At 37.3% G+C, this 27,829-nt stretch overlaps 2 protein-coding genes across 2 annotated transcripts in view; one reads left to right on the forward strand and one right to left on the reverse strand.

The window, feature by feature from the left end:
• The window catches only part of IGLON5 (IgLON family member 5), a 496,038-nt gene that overhangs the window by 296,317 nt on the left and 171,892 nt on the right, over window positions 1-27,829 (reverse strand). The window lies entirely within an intron of this gene.
• On the forward strand, window positions 806-25,975 carry LOC141172882 (uncharacterized). Its single transcript, XM_073657505.1, has 4 exons — window positions 806-841; window positions 3,995-4,047; window positions 5,983-6,384; window positions 25,246-25,975. The coding sequence occupies exons 1-4, from the start codon at window positions 806-808 to the stop codon at window positions 25,943-25,945; spliced, it is 1,191 nt and encodes a 396-aa protein (XP_073513606.1). The 3' UTR covers window positions 25,946-25,975.

Here is a 27,829-nt window from a genome sequence, read left to right on the forward strand (position 1 = left end):
TTACGATTTTCTGTTTTGAGTTCCATTAAAGAACAGCTGACAACACAGAAATTTAATTACTAAAATTTGTAGAATATTAGGGAGGGGAGAGGCTCCTGCTGCAGCCAGGACTGTAGGGTGTATGGAGAACATGACTGAGATCCTGAGATACACAGAGAAAATTTCTTTCATTCAAAAGAAGATCATAGGGTCAAAATGATGCTAGTAGGCATCTCTCCATGCAGGAGACCTTGCCCTAAGAAGAACTGTACCTTTTGTTCTAAAATCCATTGTCTAAATCTCAGGGGAACGTTCTTTAAATTATTAGTTAAGTTAAGTACTTGGTGCACAGTGGAGGGCCTGATGGCCAGAACATCTTCCCTCGATCAGTCAATTAGGACAGTCATCTGAAATTCTGCGCATGCGCACACTGTCACGGTATTGGCGCATGCACACAACAACCTTCCTCCTGGGGTTGATCACGTCCTTGTGACAATGAGCAGATGTGTGGGATTTCAGTCGAGACAGTGCTTGCCTAAAGGAAGTCAGCCCTATCAATTAAGGAAGAGAGGGGTGGAGAAAGCTAGAGAAGGTGCTCTGGATGAATTTTAGAACAAAAGCATAAGATTCTTATCAAAGCAAGAGGCCTTAAAGGGGTTATTTCCACTTTCAGAAATGTAGCATTGTTGGATAGAGCTTGTTAATACAAACACTTTTGCAATTTACTGCTTGTTAAAATTTGCAGCCGTTCTTGAGATATTAACACTTTTCTGTTATTTACAGCTCGTTGCCTTGGAGATCGACCACCACTTCTAGACAGTAGAACATGAGCAGCACTGACAAGCTCTTTTCTATTGAGCCTGTAAGAGCTGTTTTGAAGCTGGAGTGAGCTGGTTACGTCCTAATCCTGGATAACTTCAGCACATTGCTTACAAGTTAGACAGCAGTGGTGGTCGGTCCCCTAGACAACGAGCTGTAAACAAAAGAAAAAGTGTTCATATCTCAAGAACTGTTACAAATTTTAACAAGCAGCAAATTGCAAAGGTGTTTGTTTTTACAAGCTCTATCCAACAATATCCATTTCTGGAAGATGGAAAAAAAAAACACTTGAAGTCATTTCGAGCTGACGGACTGGGATAGTTTGTGCGTTTTCTGCATAGTGTTCCTTTAAATGATGAGCTCGTTGTAAGCTCTGGGTAGTCTTTGTATAGGAATGCCAGGCTTTATGCCTATAAGATTTGATGGCCCTAGCGGGAGAGGAAGAGAGAAGCGTAATAACTCCTTTTAGCGGCGTATAGGGCAAAGTCATGACTTTATTTGACAGTATATCTCTATCGAGGGTCATTTTAATCCTCATTGAACAGTGATCGCTTTGTGTATGATGCAGTGTTTATCAGCAGTAATAGCCCAGACGGCCTTTAAGATGTGAGTGTATTGATCTCTCCCCCCGCACTCTCGGCGTATTACTTGAGCTCGGGCCCGGCCTCCCGTGCCACCCCGCTATTGACTTTACTGCCTCGCCCCGGCATGCAGAATTCAGAGCTGCTTTTGTTAAGTGCCTTGCTGGAAGATCACCGATCTGTCCTCGTGTATGGGTATGTCAGTCCCGGCCGTGACAGCTGTGATGGGACACAAAGCCTTTATCAAGCCGTTACAATGTATCGCTGTGATGGTAATGAGATCTGGTGCGTTCTAGCCTGCAGACAGAGCGTGGTGGGTGGGGGGTATAGGGAGATGAAGGTGACATTTAAATGGACCTGTCATTGCGAATTAACACGTTGCCACTAATGGGCCAAAAATTACATGGCCTCGTTGGCCATTCATCCATCCATCACATAGGATTCCCTGCAATGTCTATGTTGTTTTAAGCTTTGTTAATCATAGGTTGGTGAGAACTACATAACTACTAGGGAATTCGTAAGAGAAGAGGCAACAAGAGGTTGGGTGACAATGGGGGCATCAACAGGCCACTTTGTCTCGACCAGGAACATGGCTCGGGAACTTGTGAAGGAAAATCCTTGGAAATCTCCGAGTCCTCCCATACAGTGGTGACCAAAAGTATTGGCACCCCTGCAATTCTGTCAGATAATACTCAGTTTCTTCCTGAAAATGATTGCAATCACAAATTCTTTGGTATTATTATCTTCATTTAATTTGTCTTCAATGAAAAAACACAAAAAGAATTGTCCTAAAGCCAAATTGGATATAATTCCCCACCAAACCTAAAAAAGGCGGTGGACAAAAGTATTGGCACTGTTTGAAAAATCATGTGATGCTTCTCTAATTCGTGTAATTAACAGCACCTGTAACTTACCTGTGGCACCTAACAGGTGTTGGAAATAACTAAATCACACTTGCAGCCAGTTAACATGGATTAAAGATGACTCAACCTCTGTCCTGTGTCCTTGTGTGTACCACATTGAGCATGGAGAAAAGAAAGAAGACCAAAGAACTGTCTGAGGACTTGAGAAACCAAATTGTGAGGAAGCATGAGCAATCTCAAGGCTACAAGTCCATCTCCAAAGACCTGAATGTTCCTGTGTCTTCCGTGCGCAGTGTCATCAAGAAGTGTAAAGCCCATGGCACTGTGGCTAACCTCCCTAGATGTAGACGGAAAAGAAAAATTGACAAGAGATTTCAACTCAAGATTGTGCGGATGGTGGATAAAGAACCTCGACTAACATCCAAACAAGTTCAAGCTGCCCTGCAGTCCGAGGGTACAACAGTGTCAACCTTTACTATCTGTCGGCGTCTGAATGAAAAGGGACTGTATGGTAGGATACCCAGGAAGACCCCACTTCTTACCCCGAGACATAAAAAAGCCAGGCTGGAGTTTGCCAAAACTTACCTGAGAAAGCCTAAAATGTTTTGGAAGAATGTTCTCTGGTCAGATGAGACAAAAGTAGAGCTTTTGGGGAAAAAGCATCAACATAGAGTGTACAGGAAAAAAAAGAGGCATTCAAAGAAAAGAACACGGTCCCTACAGTCAAACATGGCGGAGGTTCCCTGATGTTTTGGGGTTGCTTTGCTGCCTCTGGCACTGGACTGCTTGACCGTGTGCATGGCATTATGAAGCCTGAAGACTACCAACAAATTTTGCAGCATAATGTAGGGCCCAGTGTGAGAAAGCTGGGTCTCCCTCAGAGGTCATGGGTCTTCCAGCAGGACAATGACCCAAAACACACTTCCAAAAGCACTATAAAATGGTTTGAGAGAAAGCGCTGGAGACTTCTAAGGTGGCCAGGAATGAGTCCAGACCTGAATCCCATAGAACACCTGTGGAGAGATCTCAAAATGGCAGTTTGGAGAAGGCACCCTTCAAATATCAGGGACCTGGAGCAGTTTGCCAAAGAAGAATGGTCTACAATTCCAGCAGAGCATTGTAAGAAACTCATTGATGGTTACCGGAAGCGGTTGTTCGCAGTTATTTTGGCTAAAGGTTGTGCAACCAAGTATTAGGCTGAGGGTGCCAATACTTTTGTCTGGCCCATTTTTGGAGTTTTGTGTGAAATGATCAATGATTTGATTTTTGCTTCATTCTCTTTTGTGTTTATTCCTTGCAAGCAAATTAAATGAAGATAATAATACCAAAGAATTTGTGATTGCAATCATTTTCAGGAAGAAACTGAGCATTATCTGACAGGACTGCAGGGGTGCCAATACTTTTGGCCACCACTGTATATCTACAGAAGCTGAAGGCACACAAGTGTCTTAGGAGGAAGGAGAAGTCTCATGAACATTGACTTCCATAACAAATAAGTTGAGGAGACAAGGAATTGGTGGCTATAAGGATCTAAAGGACGTAGAAGAAGAGGACATCCAAGAGTGATTTGAGAATGACCACTGAAATAATCAACGAGGGATAGAATTGCCAGGTGAATGATAACATGAACCTAGGGCCAAGTGAAGTCCAAGACAGAGTCATCTGGAAGGGACATCCCACCCATTGTCTTGGATCTAAAGCCTCTCCATGAACGTTAGGATATAATCATCCCAACATGCCAATTTTTTGTAGGACTGGATGACCATCAAGTATGTATCGGGACCTAAAGACTCCTCCCGAGAGAGGTAGAAAGAGATGGGGAAGTCTGAATTCAGTTTGCTGATCCTTATGTTCTGTAGGCAGGTAAGATGCCGTCAGAAACCTCACTCCCGGTAGAGACGTGAATGCCCAGCCAGGGGTGGTCGCTGCTCGTCTGACCGCTGTCTACGGTCAGGAGGATGTCATCACTAGGCATGACCGAACCCGAACTTAAAAGTTCAGGGTTCGTACCGGACAGTTAGTGTCCGGTGCTAAATGCCGAACACGGATTTTTTCCGCAAGTCCGTTGCATTAATATTCAACCCTTTCTTTGTGACTAAGGATTTTTCAAATTCAGAAAACCTCTGTACCTTAACTGCATTTTTGTTTTGAAACCAAACTGTGCTTTAGTCACCCTTTCTGGGTCCAGCGCTGAGTCTCCAAAACTACTTCGGTGTCTGTTTTTGTCTACCAACAATCAGTGAGCTCAGCGGCTCTAACAAAGTATATGGCCCATTCTGATTGGTGGCAGTGCTGTTAACACTACAGATAATACCAGACACAAGGCGCAGTGGAGGAGACTCACAGACGGACCTGGGGAGGGTGAGTAAAGAACATATTGATTTTTTTTAAAAAACAAGGGATTTCTAAACCATGAAACTATCAGTAAACATCCAATCTCCTACGTGCTACACACATGACTTCATATCGCCATGTTTCTCCGCGGTCTTGCAGTTTGGGTACGGTGCGTCCCAGCACTTTCTGTCCTTGTAGGTCCTGGACTCTCCTTGTCTTTATGATGCTCCAATGTGAAATTCTTCAGTCCGCAGGAAACAGCAGATAAAGTCCCTCTATTGATTTGCTGCTCGGCGAAGCAGATAATTTTTTTTTTTTTGTAAAGCCGATCACGGTGGAAATGAAATCGTTTTATCTCGGCGGCAGCCTCATGGCTCTTTTTGTCGTCCTCCTCGGTCTTCTTCCCGGCACATTGAGAATGCTTCTCTCTCTTTCTAATAAACCCTCCGCTCGCAGTTTCTTCCCGCTCCTCCTCCTCTCACTTTGTCCTCACCGATGACCCCATATCTCCATGTCTTATTCCGCCAGATGGAGAATAATCCATGGTTAATAATGCAGGCGACCCATTCACATCAATACATAATGTTGCATCACTAGCCGAGCGTTACATTCCCCTCTTGTTATGAATGGTGCCCTGTGTATTCTGGTGCCATCCGATTTTTTTCTTTCTGCGAAGAACACTGCCCTATATTCTCCAGAAACAATAGGGAAACGATACAATAAGAGCGGCTCCCATACTAATGCAAATCAGCCAAAATCCCCATGTGTTTGGGCCCAGACCGAGATACCAGCCAATATTTCACAACGGGTCTACCTGAATTCAGCTCTACCCATCGCCTTCATCCTCATGTGAATTCTCAGAGTTTGCTGTTCCGTGAAATCCCTTTAAATGTTTCTCGGCAAAATGCAAAAATGTAATTCTATATATTTCTATGCATATTTGATCGACACAAAGAAGAAGAAAAAAATGTCACTGCAAAAGCAAAATTGGTCTTGTACTCATCATCTGACGGACCACGCCAGGGCGATATGGACCGAAAATTCAAAGGGAGAATGGACGGTGGAGAAGGTAATGGAATTCGGGAGACGAAAGGAGGCAAAATCATCCACTGGCTCAAAAACAAAGACAACGGTCACTGAGATTGGCGCATTTTATGGAAGACGTCCTATAGGTCGGCTGAAAAAAATAGAGCAAAATTTATCAAACTGAACATGTATCTTGAATTTAGGGATGAGCGGACCTGTGGAAGTTAGGGTTCTGGTACCCGACCCGAAATTTAGTCCACAGTTAGGTTTGGGTACCAGAACGCTACCCAAACTTGAACCAGAACCCGAACCCCATTTAAAACACTGAAGACCTGAAGTTTGGACCTGGAAAAAAACTCTCTCTCTCTGGACTTCTGCAGGACTTCTCCAGGACTTCCCCAGGACTTCCCCAGGACTTCCCCAGGACTTCTCCAGGACTTCTTCAAGACTTCTTCAGGACTTCCCCAGAACTTGTCCAGGACTTCCCCAGGACTTCCCCAGGACTTCCCCAGGACTTCCCAAGGACTTCCCCTGAACTTCTCCAGGACTTCTTCAAGACTTCCCCAGAACTTCTCCAGGACTTCCTCAGGACTTCCCCAGGACTTCTTCAGGACTTCCCCAGGACTTCTTCAGGACTTCCCCAGAACTTCTCCTGGACTTCCCCAGGACTTCTCCAGGACTTCCCCAGGACTTCTCCAGGACTTCCTCAGGGCTTCTCCAGGACTTCCGGACATTAAATCAGACTTCTGGGAGAAGTCCTTGCATCGTTCTCTAAGTGTCAAGTACGAACCCTGAACTTTTAAGCTCTGATTCGCTCATCTGTAATCTTGATGAATTTGGCACATTTCAGGTTCCCCTAAGGTCAAAAATTTAACGAATGATTAAAATACATCAATCCCTTGAAGTCAGATTTTTGGCATCAAAAAGTTGCAACATTCTTAACGAACAGCAAATGTTGTTACAACTATTTTTACCCCTTTCTGTGTCACTTTTCTAAAAAGGAAGTTGGTCTTAGCCAAAAGTGGTGTAGTCAACCGACACGTCACAGATTTACTATAATTTACACACAAAAAAAAAACAAACAACTGGCGTACATTGTAGCAGAAATCTATGCGGGCTCATTCCAGGGGTAGAGGCAGTTTTTGCTCAAAAGTACAACCCAAAGTGAAAAGAGACTGAAACAAGAATGAGAAAGCAACTCATATGAGGGTCAGCAGGTCTTTTTCCAATACCAGGTCTTCTTGTCATAGACCAAACAGAAGCATGACCCTTAATATATATATATATTTTTTTACAAAGTGAATACTTTCACCTGATACAACAGATATGATTTAGGAATACAGTGCAGAAGAAGCTCTTGTGTGTGAGTACACAAGGAATAACACTATATCTGGCCTTTAAAAGACTTGTATCCTGCATTTTTCAACAGTTTTCCCTTTTGCCGACTCTAACTGGAAACTGACTACTATAATGTCTCCTATAGACAGCACAGGATTCCCACTCTCCTGTCTTTATGTCTCACATGTTCAAAAGTAACAGAATGGAGGACATTATGCTTCACTACTGAGTAGTGTAGCTGTGAATCCAGCACTGGAGAGGGAGATAAAACACTTACTATAAATCAGCAACACAATCTGTCTGTGTCTCTCACACTCTGCTCTTCATTCCTCCCTTTTCTATAGACATTGTAATCTGATCTTTCAGTGAGTTTTCAGTCTGTCTAGATCAAATATCGATCACTTTATAGGAAAACAGCCAATGAGTTTGGAAGATGAGGAGAGGGATCCCTGCTCTCCTATATTTATGCATCATATGTACAAAAGTAACATAATGGAGGAAGTTCTCCTTCACTACTGAGCAGTCTAGCTGTGAATCCAGCACTGGAGAGGGAGATAAAACACTTAATATAAATCAGCAGCACAATCTGTTTGTGTCTCTCTCACACTCTGCTATTCCTCCCTTTTCTATAGACATTGATAACTGTAATCTGATCCCTCAGTGAGTTTTCAATTTGTCCAGATCAGATATCAATCATTTTATAGAAAAACATCCGATTAGTTCAGACGGTGGGTAAAGGGATCCCTGCTCTCCTATCTTTAAGCATCATATGTACAAAAGCAACAGCATAATGGATATAATTAATCAGCACTGAGCAGTGTAGCTGTGAATCTAGTACAGAGGGGAGATGAAACAATTACTAGAAAGCAGTAACACAATCAGTCTGTGTCTCTCTCTCACACTCTGCTCTTCCCTCCTCCTCCCTTTTCGATAGACATCAATAACTAGCTGTAATCTGATTCCTTAGTGACTTTGCAGTTTGTCTAGATCAGATATTAGCTTATGAATGATGAGTTCAGAAGGTGAGGAGAGGAGAAAAAGTATCTCAAAAGTGAAGAAAGAAGCATATTTTTTCCTGAGTTATGCAAAATTTATGGAAACATCAGTGATTATTTAATACGCGTTTCTGGCAGTCTAGTTGGAAACTACTTGAAAGGAATCTGAAACCAATTTTTTTTACCCAATCTGAGAGCTGCATGATGTAGGGGCAGAGACCCTGATTCCAGCGATGTATCACTTACTTTTCTGGTTGCTATAGTTTTGACTAAAAACTGTTTTATCTGCTGCAGATCTAGCAGTTCTCTAAAGCTATAACCCCACCCACCCCACCGATTAGCCACTATTCACAGAAAGCAGCCAATCAGTGATGGGTGAGTGGCTGGACTACACGTCAGCTGGTCTTACTAGTCCTCTAGTGATAAATCTTCTGCTGATAAAACAATAATTTTATAAAAACTACAATACGCAGCCCAGTAAGTGTCATATCACTGGAATCAGGGTCTCTGTCTCTACATTATGTTGCTGTCAAATTACCTGGTGACAGATTCCCTTTAATTCCCATAAAGGGTACATATCCAAAGCAGAGACAAGAAACAGCTCTGATATAAGAAGGGGAGCGATTTGCAGTTGCAACATTGTAACAAATGTATCAAACTTCCAATTGTTTTTACTAATGTTTCTTGGAAGTTCCCTCGTAGCACTCTATGACTTTTTCTAAAACTTCGCTATAAATGCCGCCATTTTAGGCAGGACGAAGATGAAAAATGACCACTATTGGAGGCGCAACCCCCCCGATGCGCGTTGCTAAAGCAAAAGACATAACCATATGATTCCTTTCAATTATTTACATCAAAGAACGGGTATAAAATGTAAAGAAAAGACGGCTGTAATATTAACAGCACGCTCCAAGCATTAACCTCCAGCATTGAAAATCCAATTAAATTATAAAAGTAAATAATACATGTCGAGGCCGAAGCCGAAATCCTAAATAGACGAATTTAAGAGGAAGTGACACTGTTTCAATAATTCATTATTAAAAAAATGAATGTTCCTGTTTTCCCTTCTGTCTTTTTCTTCTGTCGAAGGATCGGAAAAAAAAGTCTTCATTGACCGCAGTAATGAGTGACAAAAATTGGTTCTCATATCAAAGTGTAGAGGGAAGAAGGAGTGATGGAGCCAGCTATAGAGTTACACCATCAAACGGAGCAGAAATCCATTAATGCAGCACGGTACAGTTAACTGAGCTGCATCAAGACTAAATGGTGTCTTGCAGAGTGCAATGTGTAAACCCCTCCTTGGGCCTTCATCTCTAGTGAAACATGGAAAAAGGTCACTAAGAATCTCCATGGGGGGTGCTAGTGAGGCAAGTGCTGCATGGAGGTGGAGGACAAGAGTGGTTGGTCCCCCTAACCCCCATATACCATTTATTAAAATGTTCACTCTTTTTTGAGGCAGTATTATAGTAGTTATATTCTTGTACATAGGGGGCAGTATTATAGTAGTTATATTCTTGTACATAGGAGCAGTATTATAGTGTTTATATTCTTGTACATTGGGAGCAGTATTATAGTAGTTATATTCTTGTACATAGGGGGCAGTATTATAGTAGTTATATTCTTGTACATAGGAGCAGTATTATAGTGTTTATATTCTTGTACATTGGGAGCAGTATTATAGTAGTTATATTCTTGTACATAGGGGGCAGTATTATAGTAGTTATATTCTTGTACATAGGGGCAGTATTACAGTAGTTATATTCTTATACATAGGAGCAGTATTATAGTGTTTATATTCTTGTACATAGGGGGCAGTATTATAGTAGTTATATTCTTGTACATAGGGGACAGTATTATAGTAGTTATATTCTTGTACATAGGGGGCAGTATTATAGTAGTTATATTCTTGTACATAGGAGCAGTATTATAGTGTTTATATTCTTGTACATTGGGAGCAGTATTATAGTAGTTATATTCTTGTACATAGGGGGCAGTATTATAGTAGTTATATTCTTGTACATAGAGGCAGTATTATAGTAGTTATATTCTTGTACATAGAGGCAGTATTATAGTAGTTATATTCCTGTACATAGGGGGCAGTATTATAGTAGTTATATTCTTGTACATAGGGGCAGCATTATAGTAGTTATATTCTTGTACATAGGGGCAGTATTATAGTAGTTATATTCTTGTACATAGGAGCAGTATTATAGTAGTTATATTCTTGTACATAGGGGCAGTATTATAGTAGTTATATTCTTGTACATAGGAGCAGTATTATAGTGTTTATATTCTTGTACATTGGGAGCAGTATTATAGTAGTTATATTCTTGTACATAGGGGGCAGTATTATAGTAGTTATATTCTTGTACATAGGAGCAGTATTATAGTGTTTATATTCTTGTACATTGGGAGCAGTATTATAGTAGTTATATTCTTGTACATAGGGGGCAGTATTATAGTAGTTATATTCTTGTACATAGGGGCAGTATTACAGTAGTTATATTCTTATACATAGGAGCAGTATTATAGTGTTTATATTCTTGTACATAGGGGGCAGTATTATAGTAGTTATATTCTTGTACATAGGGGACAGTATTATAGTAGTTATATTCTTGTACATAGGGGGCAGTATTATAGTAGTTATATTCTTGTACATAGGAGCAGTATTATAGTGTTTATATTCTTGTACATTGGGAGCAGTATTATAGTAGTTATATTCTTGTACATAGGGGGCAGTATTATAGTAGTTATATTCTTGTACATAGAGGCAGTATTATAGTAGTTATATTCTTGTACATAGAGGCAGTATTATAGTAGTTATATTCCTGTACATAGGGGGCAGTATTATAGTAGTTATATTCTTGTACATAGGGGCAGCATTATAGTAGTTATATTCTTGTACATAGGGGCAGTATTATAGTAGTTATATTCTTGTACATAGGGGCAGTATTATAGTAGTTATATTCTTGTACATAGGGGCAGTATTATAGTAGTTATATTCTTATACATAGGGGACAGTATTATAGTAGTTATATTCTTGTACATAGGAGCAGTATTATAGTAACTATATTCTTGTACATAGGAGAGGTATTATAGTAGTTATATTCTTGTACATAGGGGGCAGCATTATAGTGATTATATTCTTGTACATAGGGAGCAGTATTATAGTTGTTATATTCTTGTATATAGGGGCAGTATTATAGTAGTTATATTCTTGTACATAGAGGCAGTATTATAGTAGTTATATTCTTGTACATAGGGGCAGTATTATAGTAGTTATATTCTTGTACATAGGGAGCAGTATTATAGTAGTTATATTCTTGCACATAGGAGCAGTATTATAGTAGTTATATTCTTGTACATAGGAGCAGTATTATAGTAGTTATATTCTTGTACATAGGGGTAGTATTATAGTAGTTATATTCTTGTACATTGGAGCAGTATTATAGTAGTTATATTCTTGTACATATAGGGCAGTATTATAGTAGTTATATTCTTGTACATAGGAGCAGTATTATAGTAACTATATTCTTGTACATAGGAGAGGTATTATAGTAGTTATATTCTTGTACATAGGAGCAGTATTACAGTAGTTATATTCTTGTACATAGGAGCAGTATTATAGTAGTTATATTCTTGTACATAGGAGCACTATTATAGTAGTTATATTCTTGTACATAGGGGCAGTATTATAGTAGTTATATTCTTGTACATAGGGAGCAGTATTATAGTAGATATATTCTTGTACATAGGAGCAGTATTATAGTAGTTATATTCTTGTACATAGGGGCAGTATTATAGTAGTTATATTCTTGTACATAGGAGCAGTATTATAGTAGTTATATTCTTGTACATAGGAGCAGTATTATAGTAGTTATATTCTTGTACATAGGGGGCAGTATTATAGTAGTTATATTCTTGTACATGGGGTCAGTATTATAGTAGTTATATTCTTGTACATAGGGGGCAGTTTTATAGTAGTTATATTCTTGTACATAGGAGCAGTATTATAGTACTTATATTCTTGTACATAGGAGCAGTAGTATAGAAGTTATATTCTTGTACATAGGGGCAGTATTATAGTAGTTATATTCTTGTATATAGGGGACAGTATTATAGTAGTTATATTCTTGTACATAGGGGCAGTATTATAGTAGTTATATTCTTGTACATAGGAGCAGTATTATAGTAACTATATTCTTGTACATAGGAGAGGTATTATAGTAGTTATATTCTTGTACATAGGGAGCAGTATTATAGTTGTTATATTCTTGTACATAGGGAGCAGTATTATAGTTGTTATATTCTTGTATATAGGGGCAGTATTATAGTAGTTATATTCTTGTACATAGAGGCAGTATTATAGTAGTTATATTCTTGTACATAGGGGCAGTATTATAGTAGTTATATTCTTGTACATAGGGGCAGTATTATAGTAGTTATATTCCTGTACATAGGGGGCAGTATTATGGTAGTTATATTCTTGTACATAGGAGCAGTATTATAGTAGTTATATTCTTGTACATAGGGGTAGTATTATAGTAGTTATATTCTTGTACATTGGAGCAGTATTATAGTAGTTATATTCTTGTACATATAGGGCAGTATTATAGTAGTTATATTCTTGTACATAGGGAGCAGTATTATAGTAGTTATATTCTTGTACATAGGGGGCAGTATTATAGTAGTTATATTCTTGTACATAGGGGTAGTATTATAGTAGTTATATTCTTGTACATAGGAGCAGTATTATAGTAGTTATATTCTTGTACATAGGAGCAGTATTATAGTAGTTATATTCTTGTACATAGGGGTAGCATTATAGTAGTTATATTCTTGTACATAGGGGTAGTAATATAGTAGTTATATTCTTGTACATAGGAGCAGTATTATAGTAGTTATATTCTTGTACATAGGGGGCAGTATTATAGTAGTTATATTCTTGTTCATAGGGAGCAGTATTATAGTAGTTATATTCTTGTACATAGGGGCAGTATTATAGTAGATATATTCTTGTACATAGGAGCAGTATTATAGTAGTTATATTTTTGTACATAGGGGGCAGTATTATAGTAGCTATATTCTTGTACATAGGAGCAGTATTATAGTAGTTATATTCTTGTACATAGGGGCCGTATTATAGTAGTTATATTCCTGTACATAGGAGCAGTATTATAGTAGTTATATTCTTGTACATAGGGGGCAGTATTATAGTAGTTATATTCCTGTACATAGGAGCAGTATTATAGTAGTTATATTCTTGTACATAGGGGGCAGTATTATAGTAGTTATATTCTTGTACATAAAGGCAGTATTATAGTAGTTATATTCTTGTACATAGGGGGCAGTATTATAGTAGTTATATTCTTGTACATAGGGGCAGTATTATAGTAGTTATATTCTTATACATTGGGGACAGTATTATAGTAGTTATATTCTTGCACATAGGGGCAGTATTATAGTAGTTATATTCTTGTACATAGGGGCAGTATTATAGTAGTTATATTCTTGCACATAGGGGGAAGCATTATAGTAGTTATATTCTTGTACATAGGGAGCAGTATTATAGTAGTTATATTTTTGTACATAGGTGGCAGTATTATAGTAGTTATATTCTTGTACATAGGGAGCAGTATTATAGTAGTTATATTTTTGTACATAGGTGGCAGTATTATAGTAGTTATATTCTTGTACATAGGGGCAGTATTATAGTAGTTATATTCTTGTATATAGGGGCAGTATTATAGTAGTTATATTCTTGTACATAGGAGCAGTATTATAGTAGTTATATTCTTGTACATAGGGGGCAGTATTATAGTAGTTATATTCTTGTACATAGGAGCAGTATTATAGTAGTTATATTCTTGTACATAGGTTCAGTATTACAATAGTTATATTCTTGTACATAGGAGCAGTATTATAGTAGCTAAATTCTTGTACATAGGGGCAGTATTATAGTAGTTATATAATCTACTCAAGCACCAGGATCCAGGTATAGAACTGCTGCCCCCTTGATGTCATACTAATAGTCCTAAATATTTGTGCTGCAGGTAAATTTGGCCCATTAAAAAGTACACACGTTTTTCTCATCTACAATATCACAAAAGGTATGAATTTAGAAAAAAATGGCTCCAGCGCAATATATCTGTTGCATATGGATTTGCAGTTATGTAAAAATCTCACCCATTTGAGGCACGAGCTGATGAGAAAGCATAAATGGATCTGCGAGCGGGTTACATTTGGTACATCAGGCATACATAATATAATTGTTGCTTTGAGGATTGAACTTTTTATGTCTGCAATTGAAGGCAGGTGAATACGTCTTTAATCTTTCACAGGTGGACCGGAGTTCATATACCGGTCAGGATGTCATTCAGGATGAAGAGCGCAACTCATCAATACATGAAAAGAGCCAACAAATTAATGGAAACTTACTGGAGAGAAATTAAAAGAAAAAATAAAAGCTGATAATGTGCAATACATAAAATGAGTCTTTAAAAATGTTTCCTACTACAAAGAACAAAATACTATAATACTGCCCCCTATGTACAAGAATATAACTACTATAATACTGCTCCTATGTACAAGAATATAACTACTATAATACTGCCCCCTATGTACAAGAATATAACTACTATAATACTGCTCCTATGTACAAGAATATAACTGCTATAATACTGCTCCTATGTACAAGAATATAACTACTATAATACTGCCCCCTATGTACAAGAATATAACTACTATAATACTGCTCCTATGTACAAGAATATAACTACTATAATACTGCTCCTATGTACAAGAATATAACTACTATAATACTGCCCCCTATGTACAAGAATATAACTACTATAATACTGCTCCTATGTACAAGAATATAACTACTATAATACTGCTCATATGTACAAGAATATAACTACTATAATACTGCCCCCTATGTACAAGAATATAACTACGATAATACTGCCCCCTATGTACAGGAATATATCTACTATAATACTGCCCCCTATGTACAAGAATATGACTACTATAATACTGCTCCTATGTACAAGAATATAACTACTATAATACTGTCCCTATAGACAAGAATATAACTACTATAATACTGCTCATATGTAGAAGAATAGAACTGCTATAATACTGCCCCCTATGTACAAGAATATAACTACTATAATACTGCTCCTATGTACAAGAATATAACTACTATAATACTGCCCCTATGTACAAGAATATAACTACTATAATACTGTCCCTATATACAAGAATATAACTACTATAATACTGCTCCTATGTACAAGAATAGAACTGCTATAATACTGCCCCCTATGTACAAGAATTTAACTACTATAATACTGCTCCTATGTACAAGAATATAACTACTATAATACTGTCCCTATATACAAGAATATAACTACTATAATACTGCTCCCTATGTACAAGAATATAACTACTATAATACTGCCCCCTATGTACAAGAATATAACTACTATAATACTGCCCCTATGTACAAGAATATAACTACTATAATACTGTCCCTATATACAAGAATATAACTACTATAATACTGCTCCTATGTACAAGAATAGAACTGCTATAATACTGCCCCCTATGTACAAGAATATAACTACTATAATACTGCTCCCTATGTACAAGAATATAACTACTATAATACTGCCCCTATGTACAAGAATATCACTACTATAATACTGCTCATATGTACAAGAATATAACTACTATAATACTGCCCCCTATGTACAAGAATATAACTACTATAATACTGCTCCTATGTAAAAGAATATAACTACAATATTACTGCTCCCTATGTACAAGAATATAACCACTATAATACTGCCCTCTATGTACAAGAATATAGCTACTATAATACAGCTCATATGTACAAGAATATAACTACTATAATACTGCCCTCTATGTACAAGAATATAACTACTATAATACTACCCCCTATGTACAAGAATATAACTACTATAATACTGCTCCTATGTACAAGAATATAACTACTATAATGCTGCCCCTATATACAAGAATATAGCTACTATAATACAGCTCATATGTACAAGAATTTAACTACTATAATACTGCAGTCTATGTACAAGAATATAACTACTATAATACTACCCCCTATGTACAAGAATATAACAATATAACTACTATAATACTGCTCCTATGTACAAGAATATAACTACTATAATACTGCCCCCTATGTTCAAGAATATAACTACTATAATACTGCTCCTATGTACAAGAATATAACTACTATAATACTGACCCCTATGTACAAGAATATAACTACTATAATACTGCTCCTATGTACAAGAATATAACTACTATAATACTGCTCATATGTACAAGAATATAACTACTATAATACTGCCCCCTATGTACAAGAATATAACTACGATAATACTGCCCCCTATGAACAAGAATATATCTACTATAATACTGCCCCCTATGTACAAGAATATGACTACTATAATACTGCTCCTATGTACAAGAATATAACTACTTTAATACTGTCCCTATAGACAAGAATATAACTACTATAATACTGCTCCTATGTAGAAGAATAGAACTGCTATAATACTGCCCCCTATGTACAAGAATATAACTACTATAATACTGCTCCTATGTACAAGAATATAACTACTATAATACTGCCCCTATGTACAAGAATATAACTACTATAATACTGTCCCTATATACAAGAATTTAACTACTATAATACTGCTCCTATGTACAAGAATAGAACTGCTATAATACTGCCCCCTATGTACAAGAATTTAACTACTATAATACTGCTCCTATGTACAAGAATATAACTACTATAATACTGTCCCTATATACAAGAATATAACTACTATAATACTGCTCCCTATGTACAAGAATATAACTACTATAATACTGCCCCCTATGTACAAGAATATAACTACTATAATACTGCCCCCTATGTACAAGAATATAACTACTATAATACTGCTACTATGTACAAGAATATAACTACTATAATACTGCCCCTATGTACAAGAATATAACTACTATAATACTGCCCCTATGTACAAGAATATAACTACTATAATACTGCTCATATGTACAAGAATATAACTACTATAATACTGCCCCCTATGTACAAGACTATAACTACTATAATACTGCTCCTATGTAAAAGAATATAACTACAATATTACTGCTCCCTATGTACAAGAATATAACCACTATAATACTGCCCTCTATGTACAAGAATATAGCTACTATAATACAGCTCATATGTACAAGAATATAACTACTATAATACTGCCCTCTATGTACAAGAATATAACTACTATAATACTACCCCCTATGTACAAGAATATAACTACTATAATACTGCTCCTATGTAAAAGAATATAACTACTATAATGCTGCCCCCTATGTACAAGAATATAGCTACTATAATACAGCTCATATGTACAAGAATTTAACTACTATAATACTGCCCTCTATGTACAAGAATATAACTACTATAATACTACCCCCTATGTACAAGAATATAACTGCTATAATACTGCTCCTATGTACAAGAATATAACTACTATAAAACTGCCCCCTATGTAGAAGAATATAACTACTATAATACTGCCCCCTATATACAAGAATATAACTACTATAATACTGCTCCTATGTACAAGAATATAACTGCTATAATAATGCTCCTATGTACAAGAATATAACTACTATAATACTGCCCCTATGTACAAGAATATAACTACTAAAATACTGCCCCCTATGTACAAGAATATAACTACTATAATACTGCCCCCTATGTACAAGAATATAACTACTATAATAATGCCGCCTATGTACAAGAATATAACTACTATAATACTGTTCATATGTACAAGAATATAACTCCTATAATACTGCCCCCTATGTACAAGAATATGACTACTATAATACTGCCCCTATGTACAAGAATAGAACTGCTATAATACTGCCCCCTATGTACAAGAATATAACTACTATAATACTGCTCCTATGTACAAGAATATAACTACTATAATACTGTCCCTATATACAAGCATATAACTACTATAATACTGCTCCCTATGTACAAGAATATAACTACTATAATACTGCCCCTATGTACAAGAATATAACTACTATAATACTGCTCATATGTACAAGAATATAACTACTATAATACTGCTCCTATGTAAAAGAATATAACTACAATATTACTGCTCCCTATGTACAAGAATATAACCACTATAATACTGCCCTCTATGTACAAGAATATAACTACTATAATACTGTCCCTATATACAAGAATATAACTACTATAATACTGCTCCTATGTACAAGAATAGAACTGCTATAATACTGCCCCCTATGTACAAGAATATAACTACTATAATACTGCTCCTATGTACAAGAATATAACTACTATAATACTGTCCCTATATACAAGAATATAACTACTATAATACTGCTCCCTATGTACAAGAATATCACTACTATAATACTGCTCATATGTACAAGAATATAACTACTATAATACTGCCCCCTATGTACAAGAATATAACTACTATAATACTGCTCCTATGTAAAAGAATATAACTACAATATTACTGCTCCCTATGTACAAGAATATAACCACTATAATACTGCCCTCTATGTACAAGAATATAGCTACTATAATACAGCTCATATGTACAAGAATATAACTACTATAATACTGCCCTCTATGTACAAGAATATAACTACTATAATACTACCCCCTATGTACAAGAATATAACTACTATAATACTGCTCCTATGTACAAGAATATAACTACTATAATGATGCCCCTATGTACAAGAATATAGCTACTATAATACAGCTCATATGTACATGAATTTAACTACTATAATACTGCCCTCTATGTACAAGAATATAACTACTATAATACTACCCCCTATGTACAAGAATATAACTACTATAATACTGCTCCTATGTACAAGAATATAACTACTAGAATTCTGCCCCCTATGTACAAGAATATAACTACTATAATACTGACCCCTATATACAAGAATATAACTACTATAATACTGATCCTATGTACAAGAATATAACTGCTATAATAATGCTCCTATGTACAAGAATATAACTACTATAATACTGCCCCTATGTACAAGAATATAACTACTATAATAATGCCCCCTATGTACAAGAATATAACTACTATAATACTGCTCATATGTACAAGAATATAACTACTATAATACTGCCCCCTATGTTCAAGACTATGACTACTATAATACTGCCCCTATGTACAAGAATAGAACTGCTGTAATACTGCCCCCTATGTACAAGAATATAACTACTATAATACTGCTCCTATGTACAAGAATATAACTACTATAATACTGTCCCTATATACAAGAATATAACTACTATAATACTGCTCCCTATGTACAAGAATATAACTACTATAATACTGCTCCTATGTAAAAGAATATAACTACAATATTACTGCTCCCTATGTACAAGAATATAACCACTATAATACTGCCCTCTATGTACAAGAATATAGCTACTATAATACAGCTCATATGTACAAGAATATAACCACTATAATACTGCCCTCTATGTACAAGAATATAACTACTATAATACTACCCCCTATGTACAAGAATATAACTACTATAATACTGTTCCTATGTACAAGAATATAACTACTATAATACTGCTCATATGTACAAGAATATAACTACTATAATACTGCCCCCTATGTACAAGAATATAACTACTATAATACTGCCCCCTATGTACAAGAATATATCTACTATAATACTGCCCCCTATGTACAAGAATATGACTACTATAATACTGCTCCTATGTACAAGAATATAACTACTATAATACTGTCCCTATATACAAGAATATAACTACTATAATACTGCTCCTATGTACAAGAATAGAACTGCTATAATACTGCCCCCTTTGTACAAGAATATAACTACTATAATACTGCTCCTATGTACAAGAATATAACTACTATAATACTGCCCCTATGTACAAGAATATAACTACTATAATACTGTCCCTATATACAAGAATATAACTACTATAATACTGCTCCTATGTACAAGAATAGAACTGCTATAATACTGCCCCCTATGTACAAGAATATAACTACTATAATACTGCTCCTATGTACAAGAATATAACTACTATAATACTGTCCCTATATACAAGAATATAACCACTATAATACTGCTCCCTATGTACAAGAATATATCTACTATAATACTGCCCCCTATGTACAAGAATATAACTACTATAATACTGCCCCCTATGTACAAGAATATAACTACTATAATACTGCCCCCTATATACAAGAATATAACTACTATAATACTGCTCCTATGTACAAGAATATAACTGCTATAATAATGCTCCTATGTACAACAATATAACTACTATAATACTGCCCCTATGTACAAGAATATAACTACTAAAATACTGCCCCCTATGTACAAGAATATAACTACTATAATACTGCCCCCTATGTACAAGAATATAACTACTATAATAATGCCCCCTATGTACAAGAATATAACTACTATAATACTGCTCATATGTACAAGAATATAACTATTATAATACTGCCCCCTATGTACAAGAATATGACTACTATAATACTGCCCCTATGTACAAGAATAGAATTGCTATAATACTGCCCCCTATGTACAAGAATATAACTACTATAATACTGCTCCTATGTACAAGAATATAACTACTATAATACTGCTCCTATATACAAGAATATAACTACTATAATACTGCTCCCTATGTACAAGAATATAACTACTATAATACTGCCCCTATGTACAAGAATATAACTACTATAATACTGCTCATATGTACAAGAATATAACTACTATAGTACTGCTCCTATGTAAAAGAATATAACTACAATATTACTGCTCCCTATGTACAAGAATATAACCACTATAATACTGCCCTCTATGTACAAGAATATAGCTACTATAATACAGCTCATATGTACAAGAATATAACCACTATAATACTGCCCTCTATGTACAAGAATATAACTACTATAATACTACCCCCTATGTACAAGAATATAACTACTATAATACTGCTCCTATGTACAAGAATATAACTACTATAATACTGCCCCCTATGTACAAGAATATAGCTACTATAATACAGCTAATATGTACAAGAATATAACTACTATAATACTGCCCTCTATGTACAAGAATATAACTACTATAATACTACCCCCTATGTACAAGAATATAACTACTATAATACTGCTCCTATGTACAAGAATATAACTACTATAATACTGCCCCCTATATACAAGAATATAACTACTATAATACTGCTCCTATGCACAAGAATATAACTGCTATAATAATGCTCCTATGTACAAGAATATAACTACTATAATACTGCCCCTATGTACAAGAATATAACTACTAAAATACTGCCCCCTATGTACAAGAATATAACTACTATAATACTGCCTCTATGTACAAGAATATAACTACTATAATGCTGCTCCTATGTACAAGAATATAACTACTATAATCCTGCCCCCTATGTACAAGAATATAACTACTATAATAATGCCCCCTATGTACAAGAATATAACTACTATAATACTGCTCTTATGTACAAGAATATAACTTCTATAATACTGCTCCCTATGTACAAGAATATAACTACTATAATACTGCTCCCTATGTACAAGAATATAACTACTATAATACTGTCCCCTATGTACAAGAATATAACTACTATAATGCTGCTCCCTATGTACAAGAATATAACTACTATAATACTGCTCCTATGTACAAGAATATTACTACTATAATACTGCCTCTATGTACAAGAATATAACCACTATAATACTGCCCCTGAGTATAAGAATATTACTACTATAATACTGCCTCCATGTACAAGAATATAACTACTATAATACTGCCCCTGAGTATAAGAATATAACTACTATAATACTGCTCCTATGTACAAGAATATAACTACTATAATACTGCTCCTATGTACAAGAATATAACTACTATAATACGGCTCCTATGTACTGGAATATAATTAGTACGCTGCTGCACTGCCACAATATTTTTCATGCATTATATATGTTTATGTGGTTTATTGCCATCAATACAATGGTTCAAATATTCACTATCACAAAACAGATATTTTGGTAGGGGCGTAACAATCGCAGATCCAGAGTGTGCGACCACGACCAGGCCCTTGCGGTAGGGGTGCCCATCGACGCCAGCTATTTCGCTGGATGTAACTCAGAGGATGCATATTCTGCTGAAAAGTTTTACTGTACAAACACTTGCTGAGTCTCTGCACAGCAATGCATGCAGCCGGCCAATGAGAGGCCGGCAGTGGATATCGGCAGGCTGCGCATGGCAGTGACGTCATACATCTGCAATAGCAGGCATGAAGATGTCAGCTGCCGACCTCTGTGTCAGGGAAGTATTGAGGAATTTTGAAGATGTTCTTCCATATTTTCCTGACCCAGATATTGACCATTCTTCCCCTTCTGCTCAGCACAAAAGCCCCAATTAACACAGTCATGAGGGAGGCCTTACACAAACAAATGCCAGCCATGAAGTGTTAGAAGCTAACTAAAATGCAAATGTATTACCTCTTAACACAGACCTGAGATAGATTGACACCTTCTCCCAGGCCAGAGTTTGGAGGAAAGATGAAATGGTTCACTAAGTTCAAAGGCACTCACAAACAATTCCCAGCCACCAGCCATAGCCACGTCATCTCCGATATGAAATATGAAATATTGTGAGTTCCATATGTCTGGCAATAACGGGACCCATATTCTTAGAGATAAAATCAGCGAGGGAATGATAGGGATATTTTTTCTGCCTCTGAAAAATGTTACATAGAGCTGCAGCGCAAAAACACCAGAATAGCAGACTGCAACTATATGATGTGTGGTCTCTACATGCACTGGTCAGGACCCTAATCTACATTCAACACTACACACTCCTGACCTATGGGAGGCAAGTATGCACCATAGTGCTGCCTCAGCAGGATCACAAGTGGGGGGAACCAAAAGTTAGGGGAACCATGTAGTGGGTAAAGGGTAGAACACAGTTTTAGTGTACACACATATTTTTGCTATATAATAGCCAGCCATCTTGAGCACAAGGTTCTTGGCTCCTGTTCTTTCATTGTGGTCTTCACAGCTGACAGTGGCCTTGTGTAGGAGCCTGCAGTGTGCTGAAGATGCACGGTCCTCGTGCTCTGACCTTGACACGAGGAGCGGGTATGAGTTAACAGTGTCTCTATCCCGGTCAAGTTCCCTTGCTTAAGAAGGTCGGGAGCTATAGTGACAGCTCCACAAGCAAAAGGATCCCAGGGAGCACGGACGGAGCGGCGTACGCCACCTGTACTCTCCATTCTGGCCTAGCCAGAGGGACTCCTGCTGCAAGAGGGGTACTGGCCCCCGATATCTGACTTTGCCACTTCACGTCTCTGTCAGAGAAGCCCGGAAGGCTACAGTGGATCCCGTCGCGGGACAGATGGAACAGCAATTGCTGCCGTGCCCCAAATCTGTGCATAGTCCGGAGGGAGACCCAGCCTTTCCATGTACACAGACAGGAGAGGTCAAAAGGGACAGTTTAGGAACACTCAGAGGGTCCTGATCGAAGTGCCTGAATATCCTGGGTGCGCTGAGCCCTCGTCTCTGGTGGCCGCAGAGCGCCGTGAGGAGCAGGGAGAAGCCTTGCCGCTGCTTACCAAACCGTGAGTAAAGACGTGGAAGACTATCCCTAAGGCCTCCGGACTCTTATTTCTGCACCGCACCACACGGCACCAGAGTATTCCTATGACTACTCCTTCCATCCTCTTGCTCCCCTACCCTGAGGCCCTGCTCTGCCTGTGGGGAGTCATAACATCTCAAGCTGCCATAACATCCCGCCTCAGAGGACTGCTTGCAGCGCTGGTGGCGCATCACCAGACACCGCAGGTGGCGTAGTCTCAATTCCACCACTCGTCCTCACCAACACCGATAGCCCATTATTTTTAATGTGACGGCCCTGGGCACGGAACGGGTCCAGGCCACGGCTACATCCCCTCGACATCTGACCCGGCTCCGAGTACCCCATCTCCCAGGGAGGACTGCGAGCGTCACATATATATACCAGGAAGAGGCCCAGGATGGGGGACATATATACCAGGAATGGGTTTATATATACATATATATATATATATATATATATATATATACACCAGGAAGAAGCGTAGGATGGGGGATATATATACCCGGAAGAGGCCCAGGATGGGGGACATATATACCAGGAAAGGGGAACATATATACCAGGAAGAGGCTCAGGATGGTAGACATATATACCAGGATGGGGGACATTTATACCTAGAAGGTGCCTAGGATGGGAGACATTAATACATAATGAGGGGAGGGTTGGGGTCATTATAGGATTTACAACGCTATAAGGACCCATTCATCTGACCAACAATGAGGTGGGGCATTTTCCAAATTTTGCACAGGGGTCCATGAGAGGGGAAATATATTTTTCACATTGCTCCTAAGGTCTTATTTCTTCCTGATGCTGATGTCTTCTGTGTGTGAATTGCTCTTTAAGTAGATTCCTACCTGGATTTTTATCTGCAACCCCAGCGATGAAGATCATGCAGAATTGCATGCTGGGATTTTATGGTTTGACAACAGCGAGAAAGTCTTGAGTGTCCTCTGCTCAAATGAAGGTGCTGAGCTGAGTCAGAAAGTTGTCATCCAGTCTTTGGAAATATCTGAGATGACTTGTAAGTTATACTAAGTACTATTTTTATGGCTCCTTCTAGAACAGGCGCTTGCATCCATAAGCGCTGACGGAAAAACTAGGCCAATTTACTGTACATCTCTCTTTTGTTTGTCATGTGCAAAAAATGTTGTCAGTTTTACAGTACACGGGAGGCTCGCTGAAGCTGTTCCCGGAGAGGCAGGATGGGAGGACTTTATGCAGATGTAAAAGTTCTCTCGCTCAGGTTGTGAATCATAATAAGGCTCAGTATGTAATTATGAGTTAACCCATGAAGATTCCTAGAAAAGACATTGCTAAATAGATTGAAAATTCTGCTCGAGTTATTATTTCCTCCTATATATAGCGATTTTCTGATGCATTTTCTACATTGGCAAGGCTACAAGATATAATTCTGACCACTAGATGGAGCTAAGCATATACATTACGCACTGAAACAAGCAAAAAAGTAATTAATTAATACATTATAAGAAATAATAATAATGAAGACGAAGAAGACGACGACGGAAAAGAAGAAGGCGATGAAGAAGACGACGACAAAGAGGAAGACAAAGGAGACGACGAAGAAGACGACGAAGAAGACAACGATGAAGAAGATGACGACGATGAAGAGGAAGACAAAGGAGACGACAAAGAAGAAGACGACGAAGATGACGGTGAAGAAGACGATGAAGAAGATGACAAAGGAAGCGATGAAGAAGATGACAAAGAAGAAGATGAAGAAGATGACGAAGAAAAAGATGATGAAGAAGAAGAAGACGAAGAAGACAACGAAGAAGAAGACGATGAAGACAACGAAGAAGAAGACGATGAAGAAGACGATGAAGAAGATGAAGAAGGAGACGACGACGAAGAAGATGAAGAAGAAGACAAAGGTGACGACGAAGAAGACAAAGAAGAAGACGAAGATGATGAAGAAGACAAAGGAGATGACAAAGAAGACGATGAAGAAGACAACGAAAATGATAACGAAGAAGAAGACGACGAAGAAGATGACGACGAGGAAGAAGACGAGGAAGAAGACGAGGAAGAAGACAACGAAGAAGGCGACGACGAAGACAAAGAAGAAGGAGACAAAGAAGATGAAGAAGAAGAAGACGAAGAAAAGGAAGAAGAAGAAGTCGAAGAAGAAGACCAACAACAACAAATAATAATACATAAAAAAAATTAAAAAATGATATAAAATAATGGGTTGAATAATGGGTATGCAGTGGGTTTAGAGCTGTGAATTAATTATATATTTATTATGTGATGTACAGCAGCCGATATAAATGTTAGAACTGCAGTCAGAATATAAAGATTTGCGCAGTGAGTGCGGTCAGGAGTCTCCGGTGCCGGGAGCGACAGGATCATGACCGCAAGTATATGATTTCCATACATGCAGTCACATGCCGACTAGATGTGTGCTGCCTCGCTCAATGCAAGTGTATTGAGCAAGGCTGGACAAGTCTAGTCGGAATGTGACCTTAAGTATGAAAATCGTATACTTGCGGTAACATGACCGCCTGCTCCTGGCGCCGACACCGGAGAATTCTCACATTGCACACGATGTGAGGATTAACAAGTCCTAATAGAATAAAAAGGGCATTTCTTTTATTTCACACCTCAGTAACAATCTCCATTCCACCAATCCTCCGAGTCTTCGACGCATTTCGCGATGACTAATTTTAGGCTATTGTAGGGGTTTTTTTGCATATAGTTAGTAGAGAAGAATCATATGACATTATCTAAGGTATCTATTTTAGATAATGTCATAAGATTCTTTTCTACTAAGTATATGCAAAAAATATACTACCTACAATAACCTAAAATTAGTGAACACGAAATGCGTCTAAGCCTAGGAGGATTGGAGGAATGGAGATTGCTTCTCAGGCATCTACCTTAGTAGAGAATAGTCATATGACATTATCCAAGGCAGATACCTCAGATGCAATCTCCAATCCCCCAATCTTCCGTGGCTTTGATGCGTTTCGCATTGACTAATTTTAGGTTATTGGTGGTAAATTTTTTTGCATAGTTAGTAGAGAACATTATCTCAAGTGTCTACCTTAGATAATGTCATAGGATTCATCACTACTAACTATATGCAAAAAAAAAAAAACTGCAATAAGATAAAATTAGTTACTGCGAAACGCGTAGAAGTCAACGAGGACTGGAGGAATGGATATTGCTTCTGAGGTATCTACCTTAGATAATGCAATGTGATTCTTTTCTACTAAGGTAGATACCTCAGAAGCAATTGCCATTCCTCCAATCATCTATGACTTCGACGCGTTTCATGTTGACAAATTTTAAATCATTGTTAATAATTCTTTTTGCATATACTTAGTAAAGAAGAATCATATGACTTAACTATATGCAAAAAAACATTACCTACAATAAAGTAAAATTATTCACCATGAAACGCGTCGAAGAAACAGAAGATTGGAAGAATGGAGATTGCTTCTGAGGTATCTACCTTAGATAATGCAATATGATTCTTCTCTACTAAGGTAGATACCACAGAAGCAATCTCCATTCCTCCAATCTTCCGAGGTTGTGACGCGTTTCGCGTTGACTAATTTTAGGTTATCATTGGTAATATTTTTTTCACATATAGTTAGTAGAGGACATTATCTAAAGTATTTACCTTAGATAATGTCATAAGATTCTTCTCTACAAATTATATGCAAAAAAAAATTACCTACAATAACAAAAATAGTCACTGCGAAACGCGTCAAAGCCACAGAGGACTGGAGGAATGGAGATTGCTTCTGAGGCATCTACCTTAGTAAGGAAGAATCGTAGTGTCTTATATTAGGTAGATCTCTCAGAAGCAATCTCCATTCTTCCAATCCTCTGTAGCTTCAACGCATTTTGCGTTGACTAATGTTAGATTATCATTTGTAATAATTCTCTACAATAACCTAAAACAAGACACCACAAAACCCGGCAAAGCCACAGAAGACTGGAGAAATGGAGATCGCTTCTGAGGTATCTAATTAAGATAAAGCAATATGATTCTTCTTTACTAAGGTAGATGCCTCAGAAACACTCTCCATTCCTCCAAGGCTTT

This window comes from Phyllobates terribilis, unplaced genomic scaffold, assembly GCF_046119375.1.
Source record: "Phyllobates terribilis strain yellow unplaced genomic scaffold, ASM4611937v1 Scaffold_12__6_contigs__length_324123572, whole genome shotgun sequence".
Lineage (NCBI taxonomy): Eukaryota > Metazoa > Chordata > Amphibia > Anura > Dendrobatidae > Phyllobates > Phyllobates terribilis.

Bases quoted from the DNA above. Each gene is read 5' to 3' on its own strand.
- LOC141172882 (XM_073657505.1), top strand. From the start codon at position 806: ATGAGCAGCACTGACAAGCTCTTTTCTATTGAGCCT. The intron at 842-3,994 runs GTAAGAGCTGTT...AATTTTTTGTAG, and splicing joins AGCTCTTTTCTATTGAGCCT to GACTGGATGACCATCAAGTA. The intron at 6,385-25,245 runs GTACGAACCCTG...ATACATTATAAG, and splicing joins CATCGTTCTCTAAGTGTCAA to AAATAATAATAATGAAGACG.